The sequence below is a fragment of the Elgaria multicarinata genome, chromosome 13, assembly GCF_023053635.1.
Source record: "Elgaria multicarinata webbii isolate HBS135686 ecotype San Diego chromosome 13, rElgMul1.1.pri, whole genome shotgun sequence".
Taxonomy (NCBI): domain Eukaryota; kingdom Metazoa; phylum Chordata; class Lepidosauria; order Squamata; family Anguidae; genus Elgaria; species Elgaria multicarinata.
The window spans coordinates 29803775-29829317 of NC_086183.1; the positions used below are offsets into that span (position 1 = coordinate 29803775).

Here is a 25543-nt window from a genome sequence, read left to right on the forward strand (position 1 = left end):
GATCAGGAGCAGCAAACTGGGAAAATAGATTATATTAGCAAAGCAGGAGACTGTTAAAAAAAATCTAATTAATTCTAGCGAAGAAAGGCAATTTTGGAGCAAAATTTGGTTAAATTTCAAATTTGGTCCCTCAGATCTCATATGCAAAATTTCAGGCTTGAACATAAAAAAAATTTGTGATGGTTTGTCTTAAACATTTGAATGTTTAAGGCTCTTTGGCATATCTGGATAATTTGGAGCTTGGCAGGTTGCTGTTGTTTATTCATTCAGTCGTTTCCGACTCTTCGTGACTTCATGGACCAGCCCACGCCAGAGCTTTCTGTCGGCCGTTGCCACCCCTAGCTCCCCCAAGGTCAAGTCTGTCACCTCCAGAATATCATGCATCCATCTTGCCCTTGGTCGGCCCCTCTTCCTTTTGCCTTCCACTTTCCCTAGCATCAGCCTCTTCTCCAGGGTATCCTGTCTTCTCATTATGTGGCCAAAGTACTTCAGTTTTGCCTTTAATACCCTTCCCTCAAGTGAGCAGTCTGGCTTTATTTCCTGGAGTATGGACTGGTTTGATCTTCTTGCAGTCTAAGGCACTCTCAGAATTTTCCTCCAACACCACAGTTCAAAAGCATCTATCTTCCTTCGCTCAGCTTTCCTTATGGTCCAGCTCTCGCAGCCATAGGTTACTACGGGGAATACCATTGCTTTAACTATGCGGACCTTTGTTGTCAGTGTGGTGTCTCTGCTCTTAACTATTTTATCCAGATTTGTCATTGCTCTCCTCCCAAGAAGTAAACGTCTTCTGATTTCCTGGCTGCAGTCAGCGTCTGCAGTAATCTTTGCGCCCAGAAATACAAAGTCTGTCACTGCCTCCACGTTTTCTCCTTCTATTTGCCAGTTATCAATCAAGCTGGTTGCCATAATCTTAGTTTTTTTGAGGTTTAACTGCAACCCAGCTTTTGCACTTTCTTCTTTCACCTTTGTCATAAGGCTCCTCAGCTCCTCCTCGCTTTCAGCCATCAAAGTGGTGTCATCTGCATATCTGAGATTGTTAATGTTTCTTCCTGCGATTTTAACTCCACCCTTGGATTCGTCAAGCCCAGCACGTTGCATGATGTGTTCTGCATACAAGTTGAATAGGTAAGGTGAGAGTATACAACCCTGCCGTACTCCTTTCCCAATCTTAAACCAGTCCGTTGTTCCGTGGTCTGTTCTTACCGTTGCTACTTGTTCGTTATACAGATTCCTCAGGAGGCGGACAAGATGACTTGGTATCCCCATACCACCAAGAACTTGCCACAGTTTGTTATGATCCACACAGTCAAAGGCTTTAGAATAGTCAATAAAACAGAAATAGATGTTTTTCTGGAACTCCCTGGCTTTCTCCATTATCCAGCGGATATTGGCAATTTGGCCTCTAGTTCCTCTGCCTTTTCTAAACCCAGCTTGTACATCTGGCAATTCTCGCTCCATGAATTGCTGGAGTCTACCTTGCAGGATCTTGAGCATTACCTTGCTGGCATGTGGAATAAGTGCCACTGTCCGATAGTTTGAACATTCTTTAGTGTTTCCCTTTTTTGGTATGGGGATATAAATTGATTTTTTCCAGTCTGATGGCCATTCTTGTGTTTTCCAAATTTGCTGGCATATGGCATGCATCACCTTGACAGCATCATCTTGCAAATCTTAAACAGTTCCAGCTGTCAAATACCAAATGCCATTGCATACTGTTTGTTAAATATTAACACCATTGCATGTCAGCCACCAAATGCTGTTGAATATCAACAGATATATCAAATATTAAAATGAACAATCAGTGCCAACTTTCAAATATTAAAATGTCACTCATTATAATATATTGATATCAGATATAGGATGCAAATCAACCTTGCGCTTCCCTCACAGCATCTGCAATGTTTATCGACATCCTATAGCTGACTCCACCTCCCTGCCCCTGCCTGTGTGTTTGTGTGAGGCCAATGGTCAAAACGTTAATTGGAAAGATGCTGTGACGTCATGGCAAGTCAGCCAGTCGCTAAAGTGGGAGTGAAGAACCTCTTTGAGCCCGAGGGCCAAATTCCAGGCTGGAATTTTCAGGCTGGCTTCCCCTGGGCAAAGGAGCAGCATATTTGATCTTGAAGCAAATATCATAGAATCATAGAATAGTAGAGCTGGAAGGGGCCTCTAAGGCCATTGAGTCCAACCCCCTGCTCAATGCAGGAATCCACCCTAAAGCATCCCTGACAGATGCTTCTCCAGCTGCCTCTTGAAGGCCTCTAGTGTGGGAGAGGCCACAACCTCCCTAGGTAACTGATTCCATTGTCATACTGCTCTAACAGTCAGGAAGTTTTTCCTGATGTCCAGCTGGAATCTGGCTTCCTTTAACTTGAGCCTGTTATTCCGTGTCCTGCACTCTGGGAGATCGAGAAGAGATCCTGGCCCTCCTCTGTGTGACAACCTTTTAAGTATTTGAAGAGTGCTCTCACGTCTCCCCTCCATCTTCTCTTCTCCAGGCTAAACATGCCCAGTTCTTTCAGTCTCTCCTCATAGGGCTTTTTTTCCAGACCCCTGATCATCCTGGTTGCCCTCCTCTGAACACGCTCCAGCTTGTCTGCATCCTTCTTGAATTGTGGAGCCCAGAACTGGACACAATACTCTAGATGAGGCCTAACCAGGGCCAAATAGAGAGGAACCAGTACCTCATGCGATTTGGAAGCTATACTTCTATTAATGCAGCCCAAAATAGCACTTGCCTTTCTTGCAGCCATATCGCACTGTTGACTCATATTCAGCTTGTGATCTACAACAATTCCAAGATCCTTTTCGTTTGTAGTATTGCTGAGCCAAGTATCCCCCATCTTGTAACTGTGCATTTGGTTTCTATTTCCGAGATGTAGAACTTGGCATTTATCCCTATTAAATTTCATTCTGTTGTTTTCAGCCCAGCACTCCAGCCTATCAAGATCACATTGAAGTTTATTTCTGTCTTCCAGGATATTAGCTATCCCACCCAATTTTGTGTCATCTGCAAATTTGATCAGCATTCCCTGCACCTCCTCGTCCAAATCATTAATAAAAATGTTGAAGAGCACTGGGCCCAGGACTGAGCCCTGCGGCACCCCACTCGTTGCCTCTCCCCAGTTTGAGAAGGTTCCATTGATAAGTACTCTTTGAGTCCGATTCTGTAGCCAACTGTGGATCCACCTAATAGTTGTTCCATCTAGCCCACTTTTAGCTAGTTTGTTAATCAGAATGTCATGTGGCACTTTGTCAAAAGCTTAGCTGAAGTCAAGATATTGACTTCAGCAAGATATTAAGCCCCAGGAGAGGCATTTTGTCCTTTTTAGAATGGTGGAGAAGCTGCACCATAGCCAGGAACAGCCCCTGCCCCAATGATGGGAGAAAGGGGGTGAAGGCGAAGGAGCATCGCTTTCTAGAGAACCCCCACAGGCCGGAGTTTCTGCCTCTCTCTCAGCCAAGGAAATCCGCAGGCAGGCAGGCAGCCATCTGGACTGATATATACACAGATCCAGACATACATCACGCGGGGGGATTCACTTTCCCATCTGAATCCAGAAAGGCTCCAAACCGTGTGTCGGAATTGCGGCGGCATCTTACAAGCTGGAGAAAGCGGCCCTCCAAAAAGCCGAGGAGGGCCGCGATCTCTGAATTCGGTTGCGGCTGAAGTGACCTGCTAACGACGTAGGCAGCAGGACAAATCTGAATCACTCACTGTGGGCAGTGCAGGCAAAAAAGTAGGTCAGGATGGAGATTAGGGAGGATGGAAGCACAGAAGCGCCGGAAGGACCGAGGTTTGGAAAAGAGACTGAATGGCAAAATAGCCCTGCCGTTGATGCCCCTCCGTTAAAACCTCTCCACCCTCCCGGTCTCACCTTTGCTGGCTGCCCCATCCCGAAGTCCCTAGCTCTGGTGCTGTTATCCCTTAGCAGATATATGCGCTTAGCCTATGGGGTTGGTGGCTCCTATCTCAGTGGGGCTGTGAATTCGCTCTGGCTTTCAATAAGCACCAAGTGGAACTCTAAAGGAGCTATCCAAAACGCTGAACCCGATCCCTCCAAAATGGGCTTAGCACCTTGGAGAGCTCCTTTAGAGGTCTGACTGAGACCCAGAGCAGATTCACAGCCCCACTGAAATAGTGGACACCAGCCTCCACTGGGGCCTCGCTGTCCTCCTTCTAGAAACAAGGATGTGGTCTTGATGTACATCATTAGGATGCTTCATGAGGATGGGGGCCCCTTTTTTTCTGTACATGCCCAAATAGAAATTTTCCTACGGGGTGTGACATAGTGCAGCCCGCAATGACCCGACGCCCTTCGGGTGTGTTGCACTCCGATTCCTATGCTGCTTAGGGGATGATGGGAGTCATAGTCCAAACCGTCCAGAGGGCGGCAGGGTGGGAGACGGCTGGCGGCGTGGTTATGAGCCAGATGTAAAGGCCCGGTGGTCTCAGCCTCAGCTGAGCCTCTGGCAAGCACCTCCTTCTCCACCTAAGCAAGATGGAAACAATGCCGCTGGTCCACCTTACAGGGTCGTTGTTAGGATGAAGGCAAGAACAAGCATGGCAGGAGGTTTAGCTAGCATGGGCAGCGCCGTATACATGTGACTCATCGTAACCATTTTAACCATCCTCCGCACGATCAGGGGCTTGCTAGGAGGAATTCAGTGGCAGGGGTGACAAGGCAGGGGACGTGCATTTATGGGGCGGGAGAATTTGGAGGATTGACGGGGGATTTGAGGCAGGGGCGGAAATAAACTGATTTTGCTGGGCAGTTTGTAGTTAATTAGAAAAGGCAATACCCCCGTCCTCCTGCCACGAACATCTGGGCCCCATGTAAGCCCAGGACTGGAGCCTGAAAGCTGGATCAGACAATCTGCGCCCCCCCCCACTTCAAGACCAAAAGGTTGCTAGAGAGGAAATTGTACATCTCCCCCACTTGCCTTGAGTTCTCTCTCCCTTTCCAGTGACGGGACAGCAAAGAAGAGGCTGGAAAGGGAATGACCATGTCAGCGCAACTGAGAGCGGGGGAGGATGGGCCATGGGGTGCCAAGGTCCTAAAATCAGCCTCGCCCAACCTGCCCCTCTCCAGGTGGGTTGGACTACAACTCCCAGCATCCCCCAGCTGGGGGATGCTGGGAGTTGTAGTCCAACTCACCTGGAGAGCGGCAGAAGGCTGTCCTCAACCAACTCACAGCCTTTGCCTAAAACGCCTCTCGCCGTTGTGTAGGCAAAGCTTCATTCATTCATTCCCCCTTCCTGAGCTCAGCCGCGGTGTGCGCGAAAGCGAATTCCATGCGCGTCTACCACACACCAGAGAATCCACAGAGAAGGGATCTCTTTTCCGCGAAGAGCAAAGGCATCGCGCTGTGTGTGAGGCTGTCAACTCGCCACCGAGCCCTCCCCCTTCTTCTTCCTCTTCTTCTTCAGCCTCCTCCTCCTCCTCCTCCTCCTCCTCCCCCTCCCGATCCGGGGGTGGGTGGGAGGGAGGGGGGACTTCACTAATGCCACCGCATCTTGGCAGCAGGCGCACAGCTGCTAGGGGAGTGCCGGACCGCGGCGTTGCTGTAGCCGAGAGGGAGGCATCCGGACGGTCGCCTTGGCACTGGAAAAGGCAGGAGCCGGAGGGAGGCACGCCGGGGTGACGCTTCGCCCCTCGTCTCCTCCAGGCCACCGTGGCAAGCGGAGGGCAAGCAGGCAACAGCCGGAGATCCAGGGGTGGCCCTCTCGCCGCTACTGGTGGCAAGGGCACCGTGCCAACGCTGCTGCCGGCGGTGGTTCTCCACCGCAGGACTGGAAGAGCAATCACTTGGGGGGCTTCTGGCTGGCGTCGGTGAAGCAGAGCAACTTTACCCCCTAACGGGGCATCCCTGGACCAGGCAGAGATGGGCACCCCTTCCCAGAGGCTGCGGTCCACGGCCGTGTGGATGGCGGCGAACAGGTGCTTGCCGCGGGGACGCCGGCAGTGAGGGGTAAGTGCTTCCCTTGGAGACTGTGCCAGCCCAAAGACCTTCTGGAAGCTGGGCTCCTGCGATTGGGGAAAAAACAATCCCCAGTTCTCAGCTGAACCCAGAATCCATTCCATGCACACACACACACACATTTATCCCTGGCTTGGAGTTCCAGATCTGCCCATTGCCCTAGATCAGCTTTGTCCTGATCCGGGAGGATCACACCCTTCCGATGTAATGGATCTCTGGCCAGAGGTGATGGGGCAACCCATCCGAAAGGGAGCAAGTGCCTTGTGCCCCCCCCCCCCGGGTGCTGCCCTCCTCCCCTGTTCTGGTCCCTGAATTTAATATCACTCAGCAGCTCAAGAGGGACGCCTCTGGACAGCCAGTTCAGTGATGTAATTCATGAGAGAACGGGTCCCGTGAAGCCGGGCAGCAATGAAGAATGGCTTTAAACGAGGCTTCCCCCAAGCCGGCGCCCACGACGACTCCGATCAGACCCAGCCAGCATGCTTGGAGTTGCAGTGCAACATATTCGTAAGGGCAGCAGCTGGCTTAGGTGAAGCCCGAGCCACTCGGGACCAGGGCAGGACTTCGATGAGCATCCTTGGGTACCAAAGATGCAGGCGAGACCAGCGCGTGGCTGTCTCTCCCTTCGCTGGGCACCCGTTGCAGGAGGTCCTGGGTGCTCCGCCGCAGAAATCCCGATTTGGACCAGGGGGTGGGTCATAGGTACCCCCAACCCTAACCCTTGCTGAGGAAGGGGGGGGAGTGTCAGCAGCAGCATCGGCCGCTGAACATCTTTGGGGCCTCCAGGAAAAGGTGTGAAGGAGATTGGTCCTCGGGGTGGCCATGGCGGGTGGCGATAATGGGGGGGGGGGGGGTTGGGAGGTGCAGATTTGTTCAGGTTGCCGGTGTGTGCTTCTTGGAGGAGGCTACAGGCTGTCCCCGTTTCCCCGGCTTTGCGCCCCCATCGTCCACCCCCGCAGGCTCGAAATAGCTGAGCTCCGAGGGATGCATCACTCGCGCGATCCTCATCCTCCCTGAGCCAGCAGGTGTGTGGGCTGGGAAGCGGGGGGGGGGGCAAGGAACCACCCAGGCGCGCCCCCCCCCCCCAATCCTCTCGGCGCTCGCCCTCGTGTGAGAAGCCAAGCGGAGCTCAAAGCAAGCGAGGGCAGAACGACTATCCATCGATCTTAGTTTTTGGAAGAGATTGCTGGGGATTAGCCATCCGACCCCCCGACCCCACCCCTACCCCGCCGCGACCCATCCTGCTGCCTTTCCATGGAAGAAATAGGTGGGGGGGGTTGTCTAACGGCCCTTTGATATCTTAGGTCCAGTTTCCCCAATGCGACAAGTCTTCAGGTGGATTTGGACTGCAACTCCCATCACCCACAGCCAACATGTGGGGACGATGGGAGTTGATGTCCAAATACGTCTGGAGAGGGCTGGGCTGGGGAAGGCTGCCTTAGGTTGTGTGTGTGTGTGTGTGAAACACACACACACACACACACACACACACACCGCTTCCATAGGACTATTACAAAAGCCCAGGAATAGCAGACCTAAGATTTATCTAGCCTTGCAACCTGTTTCCAAAACCAGCTAACGTGCCGCCTCCTGGAACCTCACAAGTAGGGCATGAAAGTAAAGAGCCCAACCTCTCTCTGTTTGTCCCCCACGATCTGGGATTCAGAGACACACTGCCGATTGTGTCCGTGCAAGTCCCGCGACAGCCGTCAGCCCACCGGGCCCCTTCCTTCGTGCATTTTGTCCAACCTCATTTGAAAATCCACCCTCGCCACGATGGATTGTGTGAGACAACGGTGTTGTTGTTGTCATGATGTAATTTCTTTGCCAATTGCTTGGGGGAATATCAAAGCCCAATCAGGTGTTGTTGTTTGTTTATTACATTTATATACCACCCCATAGCCCAGTGGTTCTCAACCTTCCTAATGCCACGACTCTTTAATACAGTTCCTCATGTTGTGGTGACCCCCAACCATAAAATTATTTTCATTGCTACTTCCTACTGTTACATAGCAAAATTATGTAGCTCGGTTCCTAAGACCATCAGAAATATGTGTTTTCCCATGGTCTTAGGTGACCCCTGTGAAAGGGTCGTTCAACCCCCAAAGGGGTCGCGACCCACAGGTTGAGAACCGCTGCCATAGCCGAAGCTCTCTGGGCGGTTTACGAAGCATGTAAGGTTTAGAAATCAGATTGGGTTGAAATCCACCTGCAACACAGACGTAAAGCCTCCATTGCTTAAATGCGGACACTTAATTCTTCTTCTGCGTGATTGCCATTCACACATGGTGCATGGCTAGTGTGAGCCTCACCAATGTAAATAGTCTCAAACTGACATCTTCGGATCGCCCCAGTCTGGGGGAACTCACATTGCAAGCATGGCCCAGTACGGTAAGAATTTTAGCCTTACCTACAGCTACACATCCTTGTTGCAACTCTGGGACAGGTACTGATCAAAACCAATAACCAACCAAACCTCTGACTCCCCTAGCTGTAACAATGCATATTCACATTCCATTATGTAATATGTGAACAGAGCGGATAGGTGTTCAAAACATGTGCATTACTAAGGTACGATCTTTGGAGATCTAGAATTGTCTGCATCTCCCCTGGAGAGTCACGCAGAGCCTGCAGCAAACCCAGGTCTGTTGCAGTGTAATGTGTGAAACAGGCCTCCGTATTTTTAAAACCCCATGGGAGAATTCCTGGATCGATCTCCAGCTAAGCAGCCAAATCGAGCACCTGCATTAAATACCGTTCCGGAGCACGGCAACCTATGTCTGGTTAATTAAATGCTGGGTTTATTTGCTCTTCCTCACCAGCAACAGGAGGTGATAGAAGCAGGTGAACAGAGATGCTTTGGCTGACAAATACCCTGTCGTTTTTATGGCGTTGGACGTGGCTGATGTTTTATTGTATTTTCCCTTTTGTCAAATGGCCCTCATAATTGTATATTGAAGGGCCGTGTAAAAATCCGATAAATACAGACGTGGTCATTGGGAAAGAACAGAGAGATGCTAGCAGTGAGCAAACCCAGAAATGGAACGATCGTGTTTTGTCGGGTTGTTTACAACTCAGAGATTCCACCACCCCCTTCTTGCCACCCCCTAGATCAAGGTGGGTTACACCTGGGGTCTCTAATGTGGAACCCATTGGCATCAACGTACCGCAAACAATTCATTTGCTGCCCACAGGCTGCCGCTCCTCCTGATTATTTCTTTTTTTAACATTCGTTTGATTTATTTTTTTAAAAAAATGTTTTTTAGCTGAGACGCTGGCAGGCTGCAAAGCATAGCACTGACCTCCTGCACCATCTTTATTTGGGTTTATAAGGATGGTTTTATGTTTCGGAGCTCCGATCGCATCTTTGTCTCGTTCTTACGTTCTTCAGCAAGTTGCTTTTCTATTAGTCCCACCAGTTTGCCTTCAGGGGACGTTTTGTGACCTGCCCTGCCCACCATGGTAGCCATTTTAAGAATACGCAAGCATCCATGGCAGCCATTTTGTGAGAGCGCTCACAACACTCTTCCAAAATTCCAAATGTGCCTATCAATCCAAAAAGGTTGGGGGGCCCTGGGTTACCCTATGGCCTTGTTGGCTTGTACATCCTGTGATCCACCAAGCTGGCTGCAGCCATCACCTAGATGCCATGGCTGGACAGGTACATAACCCCCCACTCTGTTTTCAGAGTCCCAGGCAGGCGACAAAAGCAGGTGGCTTCTTGAGCCCATAGCGGTAACTCCTTTTCATTTGGTGAAGCACAACCTGCACAGACCAATTTTATCCTCACAACAACCACTCCGACGGGGCTACACCATGCACAATGCATTCCCTGTAGAGTCAGCTCTGTTCTTTGTGCAAGCATGCCTGTGAAAACTGCATGTAGAGAGTCACGTGGGGAACACTGAACATACGTCCTCTGGACAACAGAAAGGCATGTTTGGAACTGATGGGAAGTGGTGGCAGCCCTGTGTCAATGCCACCAGGCAAAAGGTTGTGTTGTCAAAGCCAACCCTCAGGTGGATTCCATGCAATTTGGCTGCCTTCCAGATGTATTGGCTGATGCATGCCATAAGTCTCTGTATTCAGAGGCACTATGCCTGTTTTCTGAGGTCAAACAGGTAGGGATGTTACCTTCATGAGTTAATAATCATCTTCTTCATCATCGTCATCGTCATCGTCATCATCAGAACATTATTTATTTGTTTATTATTTAGAATATTTATATACCACTCCCCATTGAAAAATTTCAGAGCGGTGTACAAGGTAAAATGAAAATAAAAACAGAATAAAACAGTTAAAACAAAATTTAAAAAGAAGCAAAAATCAGAAATCCAAGGCTGCATGTTAAAGAAAGGCTTCTTGGAATAAAGATGTTTTCAGGAGGCGCCGAAAGGAGTACAAGGTCGGAGCCTGCCTGACCTCCAGAGGCAGGGAATTCCACAGGAGGGGGGCCACCACGCTGAAGGCTCTTCCCCTGGTGGATTCCAATCGGAGAATGGATCTAGGTGGAACCACCAGGAGCAGGCCCTCGGATGACCTCAGTGACCGGGCAGGTTGGTAAGGGAGAAGGCGCCCTCTCTCTCAGGTATCCTGGTCCCAAGTTGTTTAGGGCTTTGTACACAAGTACAAGAACCTTAAACCTGGCCCGGTAGCGAATAGGCAGCCAGTGCAGTTCCCTCAGCAGAGGCGTTACATGCTGGAAAGGGGCAGCTCCAGACAACAGCTGAGCTGCAGCATTTTGCACTAGCTCCAGCTTCCGGAGCAGCTTCAAGGGCAGCCCCACATAGAGCACGTTGCAGTAATCCAATCTTGAGGTTACCAATGCCTGTACCACCGTGGCCAAGCTATCCCTGACATTAGAAGAGTCCTGCTGGATCAGAACCAAGGATCCATCTAGTCCAGCATTCTATTCATACAGCGGCTGCAGGACACAAATGCCACAGCACCCTCCTGCCCATGTTCCTCAGCAACTGGTGTACATAGGCACACCATCTATGATTGCATGGAGCCATCAGCACTAACAGCCATTCACAGTCTTCTCCTACAGGAACGTGCCCAATCCCCTTTTAAGGCCATCCAAACTGGTAGCCATCACTATGTCTTGTGGTAGCGAATTCCATCGTTTATGCACTCTTTCCTTTTAGCTATCCGGAATCTCGTCCCGATCAGCTTCAAGGAATGACCCCATTGGATTCTAGTATTAGGAGAGAGGGAGAAAAATATATCCCTCTCCGCTTTCTTCACATCTTGCATCATTTTGCCCACCTCTATCATGTCTCTCCTTGCTCACCATTTCCCCCCCTAAGCTTAAAAGCCACAAAAGTTGTAGCAATTCCTCTTCGGGGAGTTGTTCCTGCCCCATGATTATTTATTCGGAACTGTGTTCTATGAGCATCAGTCCTGCTAAAGTATCAGTACTGTCGTTTCCATTAGCACCGTCTTTCCCAACCTAGTTCCTGCCAGATGTATCAGGCAACATTTCCCATCATTCTCAGCCTGTGTGCCTGACCATATTGTGTTTCAAAACACAGGCACCAGCCACTGAGTGTGCACCAGACGAGGTTGTGAATTCCACTGATTTCCACCTCTGCGCTCACCACGAGCTGTGGAAGAAGATAAAAAGGAAGTGATGTGTCTTTTTTTAACCTTGTGCTGCACCGCCCAGGCTTTGGGGACCTGGCAGTGGTGAATCATGGCCATCCGAACGCAACTTAGCTCTCCGGAGACTCACTCTCCTCCTCCTCCAGATCATTTCACTCACTGTATGATTCCCAGGAGAGAAAAGCAGCCGGGATGTGCTAGGATGCTTCAGTTTAATGCGTCTAGATTCAGAATTTAGCATGTTGGTGGGAAGGGTAACAATGAGATTCAGGGTAGAAATGTAGCCGGGGTTCTTGGGTTTTAGCCCCACCTCTGCGGAAAAATGTGGCATCTGGCATTTAGCATGAGATGGGTCTTTAATGTGGCCAAACTCTTGGGTGTGAGGCTCTGCACTGGGAAAGTGGGTTTAAGACGTCCTATGCTGTCTGGGGGCTTGTGGGAGTCATTTTCTTGCACATCTGGAAGCCACCAGGTTGGGTGAAGAGGACAGAGAGGTGGGAACATATGACTGTGCTTGCTTAGTTCAAGACCGGTTCCCACCATGTCTTCTACACATGGTGGCATACTAGGGGAGCAATTGTTTTCCCTGTCGGAGGGTTTCCCCAGTGTCAGGGTCTTGAGCATCTTCCATACACTTGAACGGAGTTGGGAAAAGCAGAACGTGGGGGGAGACCTACCTCCCACCCCAGATCTTTGGGACAACAGAGTCAGAGGAAGAATTTCATTTGCACACACAGACCAGAGTTGTCCACAGCGCCTTTTCTTCTGCTGCTTGTAAGTGAATGGGCCGCACCTCAGCTCCTGTTGTTCCAAGAGTCTGGGGAAAGAGGCAGGTATGTGATCCCACCCGAAGGCTTTCCCAATAAGGCTGGAACTCTTTTTAGCATTTTAGCATTCCAGTTTTTCGCTCTGCCTGTTTTAAATCTGCGGTTGCATTTTAAATCTTTGCACTGCTGCGAGGTTTTGCTCTGGTTGTACTTTTATACTGCAGTTTTAAGCCATTGTATTTTTATCTTTTCTGCTGTATTTGGGGGGTTTAATTTTTGTGAACCACCCAGAGTTTTGGATATTGGGCAGTATAGAAATGTAATGAATGAATTAATTAATAAATAAGATAATTCAGGTGCCCTAGCCAGCCACCTGTACAACCTGTTGAATGGGTTGGGTGGAGCTAGGTACACCTCGGCCACCCTGTACCCCTCTGAAGTTTTCTTTTCTTTTCTTTTCATTTTGTCAAACAAGCAAACCGTACAGGTATTGGGGAAACCGTGGCGCACTGCAGGCTCCCCGTGTCAACATGGATATTGCCAAACAGGGCTGCGATGTTTTGATGTCAAAGCGCATTTTTGTTTTGTGCGTACACAAGAAGGAAAATATTTCCGCCGTTGCTTCGGCGCTTCGGGGGTTAACCAGATGTCCTTTGCTTCACCCTCTTCGATGCCATTTTACACACACATACAGAGTTCATTCTATTTAAAAACACTCCTTCTCCCCCATCTTCCAGGCATTCCCTGGCCATCCTATCAATTTTCTCTCCTTTGAAGAAAAGAGAGGGAGAGAAAACCAGGGAGAACGCCAGGAATGAGGGAAGGAACACCTAGCAGAATATAAAACAAAGCAATCCGGGCTCTAGATAAATCAGGCAACAGCAGGGTGTCTGGAGAAGCACAAAATGTAAAGTAATTTATTTGTCAAGTCTACCGGTAACCATAACAACTAACGAATAATAGATTTGCCATTTAATAAACAAATTGTGGCATCATACGTCATAAAAACAATCCATCAATTAAGCATTCTCTTTCGCATTTTCGATGCCTTTTAGCAGCTCTACAAGTGTATTGAAGTACATTTCTGTACACTGCCCATATTTCTGTTAGCAAGAAGGGTTACGGATATATGTAGAGCATTCTGCCGGGTTTCAGTAAACCCACTTTTGGTTATCCACTCCATCCTCCGTTGTCACCAGTTACATGATCAGGAAACCAAAACCTTTGGGGGCTCACGGCTGCTTGGAGGCCCACCTCTCCTGACCTCGAAGGGGCCCTTCCCGCTAATGAGGGGGTCCGTTTGCCATCACAAATGGAAACAGGTATTTCTGAGGCCGGTTCTGCCCAGGACACAGAAATGGCTATCTTCAGCAGGGATGACATGCCGAGCCCATTCATCCACCCTCCCCCTGGAGATCTAAGCAAAAATGACCATTCTAATTCAAGGGCAATCTTCCTAACCGGAGGCCCTCCAGATGTGTTAGATCACAACTCACATCATTCCCAGCCAGCATGATGGGACTTGTGGTCCGACAGATCTGGAGAGCACCGGGTCAGGGAAGGCTGTTCTAGAAGACCGCATTTGGGTTCTGCACCAGCATACGGATTTTAATAACCTCTTGAAAATTCTATTATTGCAAGCAAAGGGAAGGTGGAAACCGATAGATGTCCATTGCCTGATCCCAGCCTGGTCTCCATTCACTGTCAGTAACACACACACACACACACACTGACAAGAACTGTGTCCTAAATGTTCATGCCTGTCACCCCACCCTATCTATGGCCCTATCAGTTGTCAAGAGGAAAGGCACTCTGTGCATGCTTAGAGAGTCAAGCCCGGCACCATAAAAACAAGCCTTGGCGATCGAATGAAACCATGGATGCCATATAAGCTGGTTAAAAACATAGCCTGCCTAGGCTTTTAATCTCACACCTTTAAAAATGCCGTTGAAGTGGGCTTTTGAAAGGCCAGTTTTAATGCTATTCCATGTGAAATTTGCAGAGGTTTAAGTGAATTAGCAGCTTATGCAAATGAGTAGCACCTTTTCCTCTTCCTCTCTTCCTGCCCGCAACCGCAGAGGAGATGCTATGGCGGCGAATGTGCGCGCCAGGTTCCTTTGCAAATCCTGGCCCACACAATGCATTGATATACGCACACCACACAATCAGGATCTTGGCTAGATCAAAGAACAGCTTTCAGCACCCCCGCCCTGCAAACAGACACACACACACACACTTCTGATGAGCGAGATGACGCAAATTCCCCAAAAGAGACTTGTCAGCTGTAATTGACCGATCGTTTGTGCAAGTCAAATAAAAGGGAGACGTTATTAAATATAGCCAGAATGAACTGGCATGTCTTTCGGTTGGATTATGGAGGAAACAGTTCAATTTGTTACCCCACGAGGCTTGACTGATTTACACTTGCTAGGGATTTGGCTCCCCAGGTAAGGCAACACCTTTCGTTATCAGACCAAAAACTCTGCATAGATCTCAAAGTTGAACAATATAAAATCACCATCAACCCATCAGCCCAGTAATGGGAGTGTTCAAATTGTTTGGCAACTGAACTGTTCAGACGACACACTAAGTCATGGTTAGTCTGCTAACCCTTTTGTAGCAAATGGTTAGTGAAGTGTGTTTAAACTGTGATTATGTAGCCACCATCGTTAGGAATTGTTCATACAACACGCTAAACCAGTGGTTCCCAAACCTTTTCAGGTCACCGCCCCCTTGGTTCCACAAACTCATGCCCAGTGCCTCCCTACCCTACACTATAAAAATCATTATTCAGAATAGCAGTTTTCAACGACCCACTAAGGAAGATAATAACAATAAAATTCAAAACAGTGACAATCTAATATTTATTCAAAATCCAAAACACCCGCCACAGGCTTGCTGACTGAAGGAGGGAAAAGAGAGCGAACGCCTCTGTTTTGCAGCCGGCGTGGCGGGACACACCAAGCAGGGTATGTCTCTTCATTAACGTTTTGATGCTTTTGAAACATTTCAATTCACCATTAAAAGGACTCTTCTTAAACGGTATTAATACATGTGTGGATTCTTCCCCTATATGGCTTGGGACCAAACTACCTTTTTCCATAAAAATGTCCCTGGGTTTTTAAGACCTTCTGGAGAGGCGCTTCTCGGAAAAGACCACCTCGAGCGCCCCCCTGCTGCCTCTTAATGCCCCCCTATGCAATCCCACCACCCCCAAGGGGGCGGTACCACCCACTTTGGGAACCACTGCGCTAAACCATAATGTTTAGCTCAACATGCTTAACCACTGTGGCTTAGTGTGATGTCTGAACAGGGTCAGTGTCATCACTGATGACACCATGGAATTGAAGACACCAGGCAGCTTTGCCAGATTTGGTGTAGTCGGGATGCATTGGACTACAACTCCCAGCATGCCCCAGCTGTTCCAATGGATAATAAAAATGGGATCTGAAATCCCATTTCCTTTCTGCTGCCATGGATCACATACCATGCGGCCAACCAGCCAGATAGTATGACAGATAAGTCATGCCAGCCAGTTTTGTGCCGAAACTGCTGGAAATTGCAAATCCAGAGCAGCGAATTGAAACACTCAAACATCTGCACACACACACACGTGTGGTCTACAAACGTGACCGCCGCCTCTTCAAAAGAGCGCCTTATAGTTCTACCGCGTGTGCCCACAAAATGCATGGATCGCCGCACGTGTTCCTTTCAGCTCTCCGTTCCTGCCAAGAAAAACCCCATGTGGCTGCAGCAGATTTCACGGTGCATGGGCTTCTGAGTTGGCGGAGGCCCTGACCGGAATTAAAAAGCCCCCCAAAGGGCTTTCTCGCCCTGTGACGGCCATTGCATTATGGCGGCGAGCCATCTGAGTGCCAACCGCTGTTCCGTTTCAGTTCACTGCTGCAGGGCTTGCAAAAAGGTTGCAGGAGGGGGCGTTGGGGGTGGGTGGGGGGACAGGAGGAGGCGACGACTGATTCTAAATGAATCGCAGTGAGCAAATGGATGTGTCCTGCACATGGCTGGCGATCCCTTCCAAGTCTCCCTGATTTTAAGAGCATTTTGTATTAAACGCAGTCCCTGAATAATAGGGTGGACGAATGTCCAACCTGATAGGAGGACAGCCCTCTATTTGTCCCCTGGTTTATTTGAAGACATCTTCCATCTGAAGAGCCATCTGGTCCGTGTTCGGTTTAAAGATAACGCAGCCGAAGAAGGGAGGTTTGGAACATGCCCATCAACACCCAGCAGCGTTTGGGCAGCAGGTACATGGCACACCTGCACACATCAGAAGATCCCTGATGCTGGATCAGACCAAGGGTTCACGTAATCCAGCACTCTGTTCACACAGTGGCCAACCCGCTATCGACCAGGGACCCATGAGCAGGACACGGGTGCAACAGCACCCTCCTACCCATGTTCCCCAGCAACTGGTGTATACAGGCTTACTGCCTCTGATACTGGAAGTTGCACTACGCTGTCATGACTAGTTGCCATTGATAGCCTTCTCCTCCAGGAATTTATCCAACCCCCTTTGAAAGCCATCCAAATTGGTGGCCATCACCACATCTTGTGGTAGTGAGTTCCATAGTTTGACTAGGCGCTGTGCGCACAGTCCAACACATCTAGAGGGCCCCAGTTCGGGGGAGGCTGCTAGAAGATACAGAGGCCTTCAATGCCTGACTATATTGTCCTTTACATTCCTCCCCCAGGGAACTGAAGTGAAATAACCTGACCAGACTAAGCGAAAGCCAGGAAGAAGAAGCATCCAGGACCTTCCTCCAGGGGGCGCCATGGAGAACATCCATGAACTACAGCATCCGCTGCTGGCCAAGCCCCCTGGCAAAGCGACTCTGCAGGGTGGGGTGCTGAGCCGGACGGGGACCACAGAACCTTCCGGACTGCTCTCCCGTCACATACCACCTTACCTCCCCTGGCTGCAGCCGGGCTCCGCTGTCCTTCCCAACCAGCTCCTGGATCCCAGCAGCCTGCAGAGGACGGTGGAGCCGTACCGTACCCCTGAGCCAACGCTGTACTCTGACCTGTGGAAGCCGAGCAACCTCCAAGGCTGGAAGAAGAAAGATTATATCGAGACGGCGTTCGGGGACAGCAAAGAAGCTGGGGAGTTGCCCAGGAAGGTGGCCCTGGAGAAGGACATTCACACGGTCTGCTACGACGTGGGCGACACAGAGCTGCCGGACCTGGAGGTAAGGGCTGGCCAAGGACATCAGAAGTGCCCTGATGCTGGATCAGACCAAGGGCCCATCTGGTCCAGCACTCTGTGCACACCGTGGCCGACCAACTGCCCACGGGAAACCCCTAAGCAGCAACCGGTAGAGGATTCGTCCGGGCCAGACACAAAAAGCTTCACTGGTTGGTTTCTACCGATCAATCATCTAGAACCTAAGAAGACATGTGCTGGATCAGACCAAAGGCCTAGCTGTCTTTGGACATGAGTGCGAGAGCACCCTCCCACTCGTGTTCCCCAGCATACTGCCTCTGATCCTGGAGGTCAGCTACAGTAATATGTAGTAGTCATCATGTCTAGTAGCCACTGACAGCTTAATCCAACGTGAATTTTAAAGGGGAATCTAAAGCCCTTTTCATGCTGTGTCCTTAAAGGTAGTGGAGAAGGAGGACTTGTGTCAAGCAAAGACCTCCAGGGGGCGCAATGCATCTGTGCGTGGGCAGAGAGGCAGAAATGCAGCCTGCTGAGGAAGACCAGGCTGTCCCTGGTCAGAGGCAGAGGGTGGGTTTTGGACTTTGCTGCAGCCAGTGGAGGCTGGTGGCTCCGATGTCAGTGGGGCCAACACCGAAGCCGATCCGCCAGCCTCTGCTGGCTGCAACAAAATCAGCCTAGCTGCGTTTTCCTTCATCTGTGTGGGAAACAGGCTGCTGAACTAGATAAGCCTTTGGTCTGATCCAGAAGTGCCATTCTTATGCACTCGGCAAACATTCACATAGGGTGACCCTATGGAAAGGAGGACCGGGCTCCTGTATCTTTAACAGTTGCATAGAAAAGGGAATTTCAGCAGGTGTCATTTGTATATATGGGGAACCTGGTGAGATTCCCTCTTCAGCGCAACCGTTAAACCAGCAGGAGACCTTGGGGCTCTTTCCTTGGGGATATGTAATAAATCCTTGTTCTCCGCTTCTGTCCCTAGAACGACTCCTCGAGTGACAGCGAGACAGAGAGCGAGAGCAGCTTCTCCATGCTGCTGCCTCAGGATTACCTGGGCTTGGCCGTCTTCTCCATGCTGTGTTGCTTCTGGCCACTAGGCATTGCTGCCTTTTACCTGTCCCAAAAGGTAAGTCTCACTGACAGGGAGAAGAAAAGGCTAGGAGGGCTTATGGGGGGGGGGGGGGGGAGGGAAGAGGGCAGATTACAAAGTCCCAAACAAGGGGAAATCAGCTCTCAAAAGAAAAACTAACTTTGGTGGCTCTCGTATCAGGTCTCTTCAAACTCACAAGAAGTGGATCCAAACAGGAACTGGGGATACAAGGTGCCCACATATAGCAGGTAACAAAGGGGTTGCAGGTTCAGTGCCCTTGGTGATATGTATGCCGGAAAACATTAGTTTAAAACAAACTTAATTTGTTTTTCTCCCACCTTTCGCTCAAGGAGCTATGAAGAGCATCGTGTCCTCCCAAGATTAGGGTGACCCTGTGAAAAGGAGGACCGGGCTCCTGTATCTTTAACAGTTGTATTGAAAAGGGAATTTCAGCAGGTGTCATTTGTATATATGGGGAACCTGGTGAAATTCCCTCTTCATCACCACAGTTATAGCTGCAGGCACCCTGCCCTCTTTTAAATCTGGTCACTTTAGTATAGCTCCTGCAGCTTTAACTAGGATGACCCTATGAAAAGGAGGACCGGGCTCCTGTATCTTTAACAGATGTATTGAAAAGGGAATTTCAGCAGGTGTCATTTGTATATATGGAGAACCTGGTGAAATTCCCTCTTCCTCACACCAGTGAAAGCTGCAGGAGCTCTGCCCTCTTTTAAATCTGGTCACTCTAGTATAGCTCCTGCACCTTTAACTGGTGTGACGAAGAGGGAATTTCACCAGGTTCCCCATATATACAAATTACACCTGCTGAAATTCCCTTTTCTATGCAACTGTTTAAGATACGGGAGCCCGGTCCTCCTTTTCATATAGTCACCCTACACAAGATGGCTCAGGCTAAGAGGAACTTACTTCTCTCCAAGGTCATCAAGGGAAAGCCAAGCAGGGATTTGAACTCAGTACATCCATTTATGAACTTACCAGTCTAGCCACTGCACCACACTGGTTGCCATCTAATCTAATCAACCAAGCTGGAGCCAGCCAGGAATTTAACCCAGGTCAGATTTGCCAGTGTACGCACTGTCAAATAAGCACAGGTGCAAACACACCTCCGTTTTCATGCCTTTCTACATGGAAGCAGTTTCCATATTGGAAGTGGTCCATATTCAACCGGCCGAAACTTCTTTAGAAATTCCCTAGGAAGCAACACATCCGATAGAAATCACGGTTGTCTCAATCCAGGGGCTTATGTTTACCAGGCTTCCCTTTCTCCAGAATACATGAGGCAGCCTCGTGTGGCGCAGAGCGGTAAAGCAGCAGTTTCTGCAGCTGAAACTCTCCCCACGGCCTGAGTTCGATCCCAGCGGAAGCTGGTCTCAGGCAGCCGGCTCGGGTTGACTCAGCCTTCCATCCTCCCGGGGTCGGTGAAATGAGTACCCACTTAGCTGGGGAAAAGGTAATCACGGCCGGGGAAGGCAACGGCAAACCACCCCGCTAAAAGGCCTGCCAAGAAAACGTCAGCTTCCCTCCAAGAGTCAGTAATGACTCAGTGCTTGCACGAGAGGTTCCTTTCCTTCCTTCCACACGAGGCTTGACCATCCTGCTTCATTTGAGGAATTCAGGTGTGTGGGTCCGTCCAGATGTCGCCGTCTTCAACTTGTAATCTTCCCGTATTGCCTCATTGCTTCTGCCGTCTTTTATTTTTACTACAGCAAATCCGCTGAGGAGAAAAAGACGGTAGAGCTGTGCGATGCCTTCTCATTGGTAGCGTTAGGTCTGGAAGCACCCCTTACTTGAGAGGAGATTGGCTCAGTCTCGGAACCTTTATTTAATGCCAGCGTTTCCCTCTTCCAGGAATAAGAACAGGCGTTGCTGCTTTCCTGGAATTTAAGGGAGAAGTTGTAGGTCGGGGACTCGAGATCCCAGCCCTGAAAAGACATTACCTTGCTGTGCTATCTCCAGTATTCGAGGGAATAAGCCTATGTGCACCAGTTGCTGTGGAATATGGGCGGGAAGGTGCTGTTGCACCATGTCCTGCTTGTTCATCCCTGGCCGATGGCTGGTTGGCCACTGTGGGAACAGAGTGCTGGACGAGATGGACCCTTGGGTCTGATCCAGCATCAGGGCTCTTCTTGTGTTCTTATGCTGCCTTTCTCCCTCTTGCTTCTCTCCACAGACCAACAAGGCCTCAGCCAAGGGGGACTACCCAGGAGCGTGGACGGCTTCCCGCCAGACCTTTGCGCTGGCTGTCTTGTCCATCATTCTCGGCATCTGCACCTACATCGGTGCCGTGGTGGCCCTCATTGCCTACTTGTCCAACAAGGCGCCCACCTAGCTAGGCCTCCCTGGCCCACTCGCCCCTTCTCCCCCACCCCCGTCGGAGTGGGAAAGGGTGCGTCTGTGTGGGTGTGGACTTGACGGAGTTAGCCCGTGTTTCCTGATGTTGGTTTTGTCAAACAAACAAGACCAAACGCCACAGCAACCTTCAACTCTGCTCAGCGACCCACCCACCACCCCGGACCAAAGAGGAGACGGCTGTGAATTTAGTTGCAGGAGGCAGGAAACTGGACCAGCAGAAGTTTGGGATGCAAAGGTGGGCAGGCCTAGAGCGGAGCTATGCCGCTGCGCTTCTGCATCCCAGAGCAAGGTGTGGGTGCGCTATGTGGTCCAGGCATTTTTGCTGCCAATGCCTTTCCGATTTGGAGAGGAGCCAGGCTCCCCAGTGAAGAGCTGACACCATCCACCCAGGCATGTATCAGAGTATTTGGGACTCCAACCATTCTGGGATTGCCGTTTCCCATGGCAGGAGGTGGGGCGGGGTGGGGCAACGCTGCTTATGGACAAAATGGGCACTCCTAGTTTGCCCACTGCCCCCCAAACCTCCCCTTCACTCACAGTGTCTCTTTGTCACCCCTTTTATACGGAGCGCCTCACCCCGCCCCATTCATTACGGTCTGAGATCCAAGGGTCATGCACTCCCCTCTGCCCTCAATAAAATGCCAATGCACTACGTCTCCTTCTGTACCACTTGCTCTGAAACGCTCTTCTCTACGATGCGGGGAAGCTGACAGCTCCACGGCTGCGTTGGTGCTGAGGCAGGGTGGGCTTCTTCGCAGGGTGATGGGTATAACGGCACCCCCAGGGGTCACGTCGGACTGACCAGGGAGGGGGGGCTTTCATTGCCCCCCCCCCCAGCTCTTTCTCCCCTGCCCCTCCCCACAAGTCCTCTCTTTTGCTTGCTTAGATGTTAGCATCCCAATCCTGGCAGATACATTTGTCCACCTGTGCTGTCCTGTAAGGAAAATGAAGCCTCCACATTTCAGGAGCAGTCTACCTCTGAACATCAGGCACAGGGGGCAGGGGGACGGCAGAAGAGGGGGATTCCGGCTCCGGGCCTTGCTTAGGCGGTTGCTGGGAGGCTTCTGGCAGCTAGTCACTCCTGGGAATAGCAACAGAATCTTGCAGCACCTTAGGGTGCAATCCTATGCATGTTCCGACGGTGATGGGGGGGGGGAGTCCTACAACTCCCAGCATCACTGGCTGAGGAATGCTGGGAGCTGTAGGTCTTTTTTTCCTTTTCTTTTTGTCTAACCCTGCATAGGATTGCACCCTTAAAAAGACTGAGTTTTATTTTGTCATAAGCTTCCGTGGATGCCGCCCACGTCATCCAGATGCATCCAAGGGACAGCAGCCCATGCCAAAACAATGGGGTTAGTCTTTGGTTTTGCTGCAGGAGACCAACATGGAAACTCCTTTGGAAATGGCAAGGCAGGGCTAAATGGACTCCGGGCCCCTCATCCAGCTGAGCACTTCTCTGTTTAAAGGGTAAAGCATTCAAGGTCTGGGTTTTAATATTTCAGGCGGTGTGCAGTGTGTGTGTGACCGGGGGTGGAGAGAGGCTCGGTGCATGTAGAAAAACAGCATGTCATGGAAAAGGCAAAGCCAAACCATTTTTCTGATGGTCCAATTCTCAATGCATGGGGGCGAGTGAAGTCAAACACACACACACACACACACACACACACACACACACACACAAACATTCACACACACAAAAACACCACACCCATCCATCAGGAAACACAGAAAAGCTATTGTGACTCAATTCTACTGCATGCACAAATTGGATCTTGGAGCAGGGGCTCCCTTTTTCTGCCCTCATTCCCCCCCCCCCAACCCAGGACGCGTTGTGTGTCTGTGTGTGTGTGTGTGTGTGTGTGTGTGTGTGTGTGTGTTCTCTCCTCCAAAGCTTCCATGAATTATTGAGCGGCCTGGCGCTTTATCACATATTTATGTGCAGTGCCCGGCCCGCTTCTTTCGAAAGCATTCACCATCATCTCCATCTCAGTTCAGGTGGAAGGAAAAGAAGGAAAAAAAGAACTCCACACTGAGACCCGTGGGGCTCCTGTTGTGATCCGTGCGGATAATGTAAAGAGCGGAGGCAGCTTGCTTAAGGAGGGAAGGATGGGGGGGGGGGATGGGGGGGAGAGAAATTCTAAACCGTTCTCCGAAAGAAGGAAAGAAGACGCAGCTCGGTTTTTGGGATCGGCTACTTGACTGCAGACCGATATTTTCAGTTAGATGCGGAAATATCTGGAGTATAAAGAGATTATAGAACAGTAGAGTTGGAAGGGGCCTGTAAGGCCATCAAGTCCAACCCCCTGCTCCATGCAGGACTCCACCTTAAAGCATTCCTGACAGATGGCTGTCCAGCTGCCTCTTGAAGGCCTCTAGTGTGGGAGAGCCCACCACCTCCCTAGGTCATTGGTTCCACTGTCGTACTGCTCTAACAGTCAGGAAGTTTTTCCTGATGTCCAGCCGGAATTTGGCTTCCTGTCACTTGAGTCCATTGTTCCCTGTCCTACACTCTGGGGATGGTCGAGAAGAGATCCTGGCCCTCCTCTGTGTGACAACCTTTCAAGTATTTGAAGAGTGCTATCACGTCTCCCCTCAATCTTCTCTTCTCCAGGCTAAACAGACCTGGTTCTTTCAGTCTCTCCTCATAGGGCTTTGTTTCCAGATCCCTGATCATCCTGGTTGCCCTCCTCTGAACCCCCTCCAGCTTGTCTGCATCCTTCTTCAAGCGTGGTGCCCAGACCAGTCTTCCTCGCTGTGGAGAAGAGGCCAAGGACTGAATGAGTTTATCCTACCAAGCCCCTGACAGCGTGCAAATGCAAAGCGATTCCCTCACCTTTGCCCCCTCTGCACAAAAGCAAAGCCCGCTCCATGCTGCTGCCCTAGGAAGCCGCTTTGACACACCTAGAAGAAAGTATTATACAGCAAGTCGTTACAGGTATACTGCCTCTATACAGGGAGGTTCTATTTGTATTTCCAATGTTCAGGTGTGTGTGCCATTTCTTATGGAGCTAAAACGGCACCACACATATAGACAAGAGCAGAGGATCAGCAGGGCTTTGGGGGGCGGGGGAGTACAGAAGTACATAAAAATCTTTCGGGGGGAACCATCCAAGTCTAATGACGACTGACGGTTGAAGGCGGGAGAATGTAAAACACAAAATGGATTATACTGGAAGAAATACATTGCCATAAATATTAGCTGCTGAATTAGTCTTATCCATTTTTTAAAAAGCCATCACAAGTAGCGGCCGTCATATTTTGCCGTAACGAATTATTTAAGTTAGGGTGCAACGCTAGGCATAGAATAGAATCCTAGAATAGCAGAGTTGGGAGGGGCCTACAAGGCCATCGAGTCCAACCCCCTGCTCAATGCAGGAATCCACCCTAAAGCATCCCTGACAGATCCACCCTAAAGACATCCCTTCCTCTTGAAGGCCTTGAGTGTGGGAGAGCCCACAACCTCCCTAGGTATCCCTTTAAGGACAGCCTCACTGGATCATAGAATCCTAGAATAGCAGAGTTGGAAGGGGCCTACAAGGCCATCAAGTCCAACCCCCTGCTCAATGCAGGAATCCACCCTAAAGCATCCCTGACAGATGGTTGTCCAGCTGTTTAGACATGCCTAGCATCGCACCCTAAATGTACAAAAGGATCAGCATGTTAACTTGGAGACAAGACCTCAAGGATAACGTCTTTGAGTTTATGGCAAGCAGCAAGATTTGAACCCAGAACTTCAGGGTTCCCAGCTCTCAGGGAGCAATCCTATGCATGTTTAGACAGAAAAAAAAGTCCCACATCTCCTAGCACACCCCACCCCATGAGGCCAGTAGGGGTGTGCTGAGGATTGTAGGACTTTTTTTTCCTTCTAAACGTGCATAGGATTGTGCCATGGGTCTCTTAGCCGCTCCACTACTGTTGGGTTACACACGTCGATGACCTGACAGATGGAATGAAAGGAAGAATGGTTCTTTATGCTAGCTTACACAATAGTTTTCATGTACAAATGTGCATGACAATCCTGGATCTGTCAGTCCATACAACGGACCTGCCAGGAAAGCAGGAAGGTCACCGTTATTTCTGTTCCACAGCTGAGGCTGAGAAGGTGCAATTTACGGCAGAGTTGGCACAGGCGGCAGGATGGGTTGGTAAAGGATACCTACGAGAGGAAGTCACGTTTTTCAATCCTCCCCTATAAACGCGTGCAGGATTCCGCCCTTAATGACATGTTGGCCCAGGCAACCATTTGGGTGTCGTTGCAAAAGCTTAGGTTCTGGGGACGCTGAACGCGGACACTCCATTGTTTGATTTTAGACTGGTGCAACCAAGTCTAAGATATACACAGATCTCCAGCCTCTGGTCTTTCTTCTGGTCCCACAAAGCGCTCGAGAGGCCACTCTGGGTCCAAAAGTTCCAGGAGGTCAGACTGCACCCTTCGCAGCGGCCTGTTTTCCTCCACGGCATTGGCATCTCTCGAGGGCAGATCGCTAGGCCGGGAACAGCCAACCGTCTGACTCAAAGCGTGCGGCGGATTTCAAAGGCAGC

At 50.1% G+C, this 25543-nt stretch overlaps 1 protein-coding gene across 1 annotated transcript; it reads left to right on the forward strand.

Moving 5' to 3' along the window:
- Positions 1-17120: 17120 nt before the first annotated feature.
- On the forward strand, positions 17121-20978 carry TMEM91 (transmembrane protein 91). The gene is made up of 3 exons (XM_063140248.1): positions 17121-17563; positions 18521-18664; positions 20820-20978. Exons 1-3 carry the CDS (start codon positions 17150-17152, stop codon positions 20976-20978), a joined length of 717 nt encoding a protein of 238 aa, XP_062996318.1. The 5' UTR covers positions 17121-17149.
- The last annotated feature ends 4565 nt before the right edge of the window (positions 20979-25543 follow it).